This window comes from Sapajus apella, unplaced genomic scaffold (assembly GCF_009761245.1).
Source record: "Sapajus apella isolate SASKATOON/1434 unplaced genomic scaffold, GSC_monkey_1.0 scaffold6, whole genome shotgun sequence".
In the NCBI taxonomy this organism is placed as follows: Eukaryota; Metazoa; Chordata; class Mammalia; order Primates; family Cebidae; genus Sapajus; species Sapajus apella.
In genome coordinates, this window is record NW_022436946.1 from 61,027,679 (window position 1) to 61,036,356 (window position 8,678).

The 8,678-nt window shown below is 38.6% G+C and overlaps 1 protein-coding gene across 1 annotated transcript in view; it reads left to right on the top strand.

Moving 5' to 3' along the window:
• Positions 1–8,470, top strand: part of AKIRIN2 (akirin 2) — a 24,088-nt gene extending 15,618 nt beyond the window's left edge. Inside the window, exons 2-5 of the mRNA XM_032275286.1 lie at positions 4,206–4,349; positions 5,962–6,111; positions 7,398–7,469; positions 7,720–8,470. Of these exons, the coding sequence (XP_032131177.1) occupies positions 4,206–4,349; positions 5,962–6,111; positions 7,398–7,469; positions 7,720–7,730 (377 nt within the window). The 3' untranslated portion in view covers positions 7,731–8,470. The remainder of the gene's footprint in view (positions 1–4,205; positions 4,350–5,961; positions 6,112–7,397; positions 7,470–7,719) is intronic.
• Positions 8,471–8,678: the final 208 nt, after the last annotated feature.

Below are 8,678 nucleotides of genomic sequence, written 5' to 3' on the forward strand. Positions count from 1 at the left end.
TGAGTAGCTGGGATTACAGGCACGCACCACCATGCCCAGCTAATTTTCTGTATTTTTAGTAGAGTCGGGGTTTCACCATGTTGACCAGGATGGTCTCAATCTCTTGACCTCATGATCCACCCGCCTCGGCCTCCCAAAATGCTGGGATTACAGACTTGAGCCACCGCGCCCGGCTTGTTTATATTGTTGACCTTATTCATGGTGTTCTGGATTTGTTAAGTAATCAGTGGCAACTAAAAAGAAGCCTTTTCTCTCCACATTTATCTAAAGATTCTTTTTTTGAGATGGAGTTTTACTCTTGTTGCCCAGGCTGGATTGCAGTGGTATGATTTTTGGCTCACTGCAACCTCTGCCTCCTTGGTTCATGCGATTCTCCTGCCTCAGCCTCCTGAGTAGCTGGGATTATAGGCACCTGCCACCACACCTTGCAGATTTTTGTATTTTTAGTAGAGATGGGGTTACATTCTGTTGGCCAGGCTGGTCTTGAACTCCTGACCTTAAGTGATCCTCCTGCCTCGGCCTTCCAAAGTGCTGGGATTATAGGCGTGAGCCACTGCACCTGGCCTTCTAATTTGTTTTTTAAAATATTGCAAAGGAATAGGTGCTGGCTTATTGATACCACCAACCTGCTGAGAGAAGTTTATTAGCAATCTTAGTGTCATTTACTAGGTTTGAGAATGAAAATGCTATTAGTCATAGAACTTGCTAATAATGGCTTCCACTTAGCAGTTTTTGATAAATAGTGACATAGTTTTTAGGATTTAGAGAAAGAATATACAGCCATTTGTGTGATGTAGCTTGTCATGAAGATAACTCTGCATGTTTTGTTCTAAGTGGTTGCTGCAAATTCAGTCTATGCATCATAAGCCAAATAGGAAGGCTACATTATTAAAACTGGAATATGCAACTGGTAATAGAAGTGAAGCTTAGACTCTGTTTTTCTTTAGTGAACTGTAAAGTGTGTTGGCAAAACGATGTCAGATATTTCATGTACCTTGGATAAAATGTTAACTTGCTGGTTTGATAAGAGATGGCCAGATCTAAGTAGCTTAAGACTAAGTAGACAAGTACCTTACTAATATATGGAAGGACTTTATCTACCTGGTATGAAAGCAACTCATGTCAGCCAAGTATCTAGATTGAACTTAGCAATGTAGTTGTAGAATATTGAATCTGAGGAAATTTGAGTTAGCAGCTTCAAAACTGTTTATATCCTTGAGCTGAAATAAATTGAGTTTGAGGCTTGCCATTGCAGTTAGCTGTTTGCTACTTGTGCTGTTGAGAGCTTGGCCAAGTTAAATTGGACCCTTTACTGCATAACCTTGCTGATCACGTGTCACCAGTATTAGAGCATTTGAGGGCACAGAGTGGCTTGGACGACATAGTTGCATATTAGATGTAAAAAGCAGTGCAGGCAATAGCATTAAAAATTCTCCAGCTCTTTAGCTGACAATGTCAAGTATTGGCAAGGATGTGGAACAGCTGGAGCTGTAATATATTTGTTGTAGGAATGCAAAATGACAAAATCACTCTGGAAAATGGCTTAGCGCAATGTCTTGCAAAATAAAACCCTTCGTTTGTCATATGATTAGGCAGCCCATTCCCACTCCTAGGTATTTACCCGAGAGAAATGAAAACATGTCCACCAAAGACTGGTACTTGAATATTTGTAGTAGTCCCAAATTGCAAACAATCCAAATGTCCATTAACAGGAGAAAGGATAGATGTATGTGTGTATATACATACATACAATGGAATACTAATAAGGCATTTCTGATTGATGCAACATATACGAATCTTAGAAGCATTTTACTGAGTGAAAGTAGTTTAGAAATAAAAGTCTATACACCGGGCGCGGTGGCTCAAGCCTGTAATCCCAGCACTTTGGGAGGCCGAGGCAGGTGGATCACGAGGTCAAGAGATCGAGACCATCCTGGTCAACATGGTGAAACCCCATCTCTACTAAAAATACAAAAAATTAGCTGGGCATGGTGGTGCGTGCCTGTAATCCCAGCTACTCAGGAGGCTGAGGCAGGAGAATTGCCTGAACCCAGGAAGCGGAGGTTGCGGTGAGCCGAGATTGCGCCATTGCACTCCAGCCTGGGTAACAAGAGCGAAACTCCGTCTAAAAAAAAAAAAAAATAAATCCCTTATTTTTTTTTTTTTTTTTTTGAGACGTCTTGCTCTCTGTCATCAGGCTGGAGTGCAGTGGCGCAGTCTCCGCTCACTGCAATGTCTGCCTCCCAGGTTCAAGCCATTTTTCTGCCTCAGCCTCCCAAGTAGCTGGAACTACAGGTGTGCGCCACCACACTGAGCTAATTTTTGTATTTTTAGTAGAGATGGGGTTTCACCATGTTGGCCAGGATGGTCTTGATTTCTTAACCTTGTGATCCGCCCACCTCCCAAAGTGCTGGGATTACGGCATGAGCCACCGCGCCTGGCCTAAAAGTCTATACTCTTTATGATTCCATTTATGTGAAAATCTAGAGAAGGCAAAACTATATAGTAATAGCAGATGACTGTTGGACCGTAGTGGGGGAGTGGTGATGGTGGTAGTAAATTAACTGCAGAGGAGCCCAAGAGAAGTTTTTGGAGTGATATGTTATTTATCATGGTTGTGTTAGTTCCAAAACTGTATATATGTACTTGTCTGAACTCAGTGAATTGTACTGAGCGAATTCTGTCATTTGTAAATTATACCTTAAATTTAAATTGGTGAATTTTGTCATTTGTAAATTATACCTTAAAATTGTTAGTGATGCTCCTAAGTATCTGATAGTGTGGTGTTTCACAAAGATAAATTTTTAAAAGTTTTACTGTATCTTAATTCTGGGTTAGCTTTCAATGAACAAACTGAGGTTGTTATTATACAAGCATCCTTTTAGTACATTTTAGTTGTGCATTGGTTGACTTGTGAAGCAGTAGGAAGACTAAACCTGAGAACAGCTATATGGTGATGAAAGAATGTATATAAGTCACACAAAAGATAAATATTAAGGTCAAGTTACTCCAAGCTAGTATCTCCTAAAATATCTGGTTATAAATAAACTTTATGATGTTTTGAATGGCACTTTTGATCAGGATAATAATAGCTTTGAGCAGAAACTGATGAATGTGAGTGAAGCTTACTTTCTCTCTGAGAGCAAAATATAATTGCCTTTAAACCCTTTAGATAACCCTAAAGGATATGCCAGTTACAGTTTTACTCATTTCTATGATTGTGGTTCAAGATAATTGCACTGTAGTATAGCAGTTCTTATTTATTGAGGACCTGTAATGCACCAATCACTTCACATGGTCTCCCCCTTACCCCACCCTCCAGCCCCAAGGTTCAGAATGCTGTAATATTCTTATGTTTTATTGCGCTTAAAATAATTGGCCATGGCCATTTAATGTATGATGATTTTTTTTTAGTTCCTATCTACTCTGTCATTTTGTTGACCTACTCTTACTTCTCATTGGTGTGTGTTCGAATACACATAATCCCCCACACTCCTTATTTATGGGCTTGGAAAAGGCATAAAGGCATTAAAGGCAATTGGAAAAGCCTGTTAGTGTAATAGTCCAATGTGATGAATAAATGAGCTTTGAGTTTGAAACCCTTAAGAATCTGAGTAAGTGTTTTGGTTCACAGACTCTTTGACCATTATTTCGATTGAAAAACTTAATTTTTGCCAGTCAGTGCACTTATTGATAGGTAGTTTGACTTAGAAGTTTTGCTGGTATAGTATTTTAAGAAATATCCCTGTACACATCCCCTTCCTTGCACACGTCTTATTGGGATAGATTTCTAAAGGTGGATTTTTTTTTTTTTTTTTTTTTTGATCCTACCTTTTGTTGGGAAAGGGCTACTTGAAGGTTTTGCTGAAAGAGAACTGTCAATAGTGGTTCTTACCTTTAGTAAAGTTCTCGGCAAAATAGTTTTTCTTGTGACAACAGTTGCCTTTGGTCAGTGCTTTCTCCCCGCCCCCTAGCAAAAATGATATTGTTGAACAGCTGAATTCCAGTTGCTGTGTATTGTGCTAAGGGAATGTCACCATTAATGCTGAAATAAATTCCTACCAGAATGTCAGTTTTCTGGATATTATTTGAAAGGAATATTTTGGGTAGATTGGTCTACTAAATAATCGTTGGAAAGCCAACCTTTTTTGTTTTTTTAATGTGAAAGTTTTTATCTTCACAAATTTTAACTTTTTTTCTTTTAGAACAAATTCTGTACAACATAAAACAAGAGTATAAACGAATGCAGAAGAGAAGACATTTAGAAACAAGTTTCCAACAGGCAGATCCATGTTGTACTTCTGATGCACAGCCACATGCATTTCTCCTTAGTGGACCAGCTTCACCAGGTAATAACATTTCTTTTCACTTACAAAATTTATTATTTAGAGTGGGAAAAGTTTAGTTCAAGTTGCCTTTAGTTATTTAAGCTACTATAGCCTCTGATTTTTAAAAAATTTACAAGTAATGCGTGACATCTTAAAAATACGTACAAGGCCAGGCACAGTGGCGCACGCCTGAAATCTCAGCACTTTGGGAGGCTGAGGCAGGAGGATCATGAGGTCAGGAGTTCGAGAGCAGCCTGACCAACATGGTGAAACCCTGCCTCTACTAAAAATACAAAGATTAGTTGGGTGGGTGGCACGTGCCTGTAATCCCAGCTACTCAGATGGCTGAGGCAGGAGGATTGCTTGAACCTGGAAGGCAGAGGTTGCAGTGAGCTGAGATTGTGTGATGCACTCCAGCCTGGGGACAGAGTGAGACTCCATCTCAAAAAAAAAAAAAAAAAGGACAAGATAAGAAATTACCACCTGGATTCCTGCTAACCAGAGACAACCACCTGTATATAATCTCTCTAGAGTGGACATCTTGTAAGTACTATGATTTGTAGCCTTTATTAAAAAAAATTAACAGGCTCGGCACAATGGCTCATGCCTGTAACCCCAGCTCTTGGGGAGGCCAAGGTAGGTGAGTCACTTGAGGTCAGGAGTTTGAGACCAGCCTGGTCAACATGGTGAAACCCTGTCTCTACTGGTAATACAAAAATTAGCCATGTGTGGTGGCACACGCCTGTAGTCCCAGCCCCTAGGGAGGCTAAGGCATGAGAATCACTTGAACCCAGGAGGCTGAAGTTGCAGTTAGCTGAGATTGCACCAGTGCACTCCAGCTTGGGCGACAGAGTGAGATTTTGTCTCAAAAAAAAAAAAAAAATTAACAGAATGCTATATGCTGGGAGGCTGAGGTTGCAGTAAGCCGAGATCGTGCCACTGCACTCCAGCCCAGGCAACAGTGCAAGACTCTTGTCTCAAAGAAAAAAATAAGATTTCTTCAGAAATGTGTCCCTCCTTTACCACTTAAGGTACCCTAATCTTTCTAAAAACATCCCTCCTATCTTCTTAATATCTGAAATTAATCTTTGAGACCTCAGAATGAGACTAGCCATAGCCATCTACTGTAATACTGCTAAAAGTATTTTATACACATTCAGGTACACCACTCATTTGCTATCAATTGTTTCTTCATCCAGCTCTGTGTATTTGCCCTGGTACCACCGCTATTTCTTTCTTTACTTGGTCCTTATAACCTGCATTTTTTTTTAGTGGAGACACGGTTTCACTGTGTTGGCCTGGCTGGTCTTCAATGCCTGTCCCGCCTCGGCCTCCCAAAGTGCTCGGATTACAGGCGTGGACCACCGCGTTTTGCTTATGTCTTAAAGGTTTTCAACTCACCTTTAGACTTTTTTCTCTTGATTATAACTTGCTGTGTTTTTCCAGTATCACCAGCTGATGAAATTATTATTTTGATCCTCTTAAGACTTGTGAAATGCTATGGGCAAAAACTGATTTGAAAATGTGTATCAACATTGAAGAGTCCCAAATGAAATCTCTTCATTTGGAGAAAGAACTGCTTTCTATCATGGCTGTAAACCAAGTGCTATTTTTTTGTCCTTACTGTACATAGGGACTTCATCTGCAGCATCCTCACCATTAAAAAAAGAACAGCCCTTATTTACTCTACGGCAGGTTGGGATGATCTGTGAACGTTTGTTGAAAGAACGTGAAGAGAAAGTTCGAGAAGAATATGAAGAAATATTGAACACAAAACTTGCAGGTATGAGATGTGTTTATTAGAATTTCCGAGGAACTCAGTTGTAAGAAATGCATTATTTTCTACGTATACTTTAATTTCACTTTCTATACACTAGTGCAGTATATTCTCTGAGAATGAGAAAATTTCAGTTCAGGAAAGGAAATAAACCTTCTTGTAGCTCATGGCCCACCTTGGCAACCTCAGGAAGAGAGTATTGGCTAGCCGTGTAGATCAGCAGTAATATTGGTATGTACCCTGTACTAAAAACTGAGGTTAGTTGTTTACCTCAATTTGGTTGTAGATTTTTTGACTTTATATCTTTCATAATTTTGACCTCAATCTAGACATTTAAAATAAGGAATTGGCTGTCATTGTGTAAGTCATTTGAGTATCAAACTGCAGTCGTGTTTTAATTATCAAAGAAATTCAGTAAAATTTGATAAATGCAGTAAATAAAATTTATATGTATGGTAACATAAATAGAATGTTTAGCCACAGATTTAACGTTTATATAGATATATAAGCTTCTTGATTCTTAAGGAATTTAAAAGTGTTAATGTAGAGAAGAGAATTTGCTTAGATGTATAACAGCTTTTTCTGTGATACCTGATTAGGTTTTAGGCAGTTGGTTTTTGTTAGCTTTTGTTATCCTGTTTCTTCTCATTGCAGTCAGTTGCCATTCATAGACCACACACAATAACTTTCAGAGTAGAAAGGTCTTTTTATTGAAAGCCCTTGTTTTTAATTGTTAGGAAATAAATAAAACTCACCTAGCTTGTATGTCGGGTCCTGTGATTGGACTAAAATCTAGGTTTCCTGACTAGTAAGCTCCATGCTGTTTTTTTTGTTTTTGTTTTTTGAGATGGAGTTTCACCCTTGTTACCCAGGCTGGAGTGTAATGGCGTGATCTCGGCTCACAGCAATCTCAGCCTCCTGGGTTCAGGCAATTCTCCTGCCTCAGCCTCCTGAGTAGCTGGGATTACAGGCACGCGCCACCATGCCCAGCTAATTTTTTGTATTTTTAGTAGAGATGGGGTTTCACCATGTTGACCAGGATGGTCTCGATCTCTTGACCTCGTGATCCACCCGCCTTGGCCTCCCAAAGTGCTGGGATTACAGGCATGAGCCACCGCGCCCGGCCTCCATGCTGTTTTTATTTGATACACTGTTAGTACTACTGAGGTTATGTAAGTGATTAAGTTTCAACTTAGAATTGTTTTACTATACGTTTTGTATTTTCAGTTTATCTGGCTCTAATGTTAAGGCATTTTACAAATCATGTAATTGACATGTACCTTTATTTGCAGAACAATATGACGCATTTGTGAAGTTTACCCATGATCAAATAATGCGACGATATGGAGAACAGCCTGCTAGTTGTAAGTATTTCACTTTTGAAGTTACAAACTGAAAATAAGACTATCTTTTAAGGAGAAGACATAATTATTTCATACTCAAAAAGAGAATTTAACAAAATTACTGAAAATGTATGGAGGAAATAGGCAGCATAACTTTGTAAGTCTTTTGGTTACTTAAATACCTAGGGGCAATATTGGAAATCAAGATCTAGTATTTGTTTGGATTCTAACCTGTACTTTGCACTAATTTTCCTTTTCTCACCCTTTTTAGATGTTTCATGAATCACGTATTCTACATTTGTGGGCTGCCTTGTTCCTTGTTGAGTTGTTGCAAGAGGTCCCAATTATGACATGCAGCAATGCTAATACCCCTTCTGTGAATACAGGTTATTTCAAGCTTTCGTCAGTGGCAACCACTCTTAGGCAGCAGCAACTGGTTTTGGAAATTTCCCTGATGTCAGTACCACCTGGATGTGGACCTTTGCTACCTGTATTAATACCAGTGGCCTCATTTTGCTGTATCATTACAATTTGGCTTCTTATATTAATGTTTGAAAAGGATTAAAGCTGGTATTCTAGAACATGCCCTTCACTGGTTGTGTAAATAAAACTGTAGAATGACACTTCAGATGAAGTTAGTGTGATTTTAATTGTGCACTACAACCAAGCTGTAACCAGTTACTAATTTTAGAATGTAATCCCAGGACAATATTAAGCAAGTAGCCTACAGTGCTTCCTGTGAAATAATGAAGGAGGGCATTTCTGTATTCGCGGACTTCTTGGGGTTTCAGAGTGGGTTTATATGATTTTCTTTTTTTTTTTTTTTTGGTAGTTTTATTTATTCTATCAGTCTTTTTAACAAATGTTTATTGCTGCATTTTTTTTCCAGTGTATCATTGTTTTACTGCCCTTGTAGTACTGGAATTTAGTTGGAAGAATAAAACATTTACTTCTGTTCTGCTTGTTTCTTAATGTACAGATGGGGGGTAGTATTTGAATAAAGTCGGTGTTTTAAAACATAAGCATTTTCCAGAAATCAGTGAAGTTAATTTTCTAAGGTTTGAGTGCTATTTCAAAAAACTGAGTTCTGATTCTAAATTCCTTCTTCTGTAACTTACTACTTGATAGAATATTATAGATATCTTAACTGCTATAGAATTTTTACCTGAGATATCAGTAGAAACCTGTTTTTTTCTTTTAAGGACTTGATATGAAAAAGCATGATTCAGC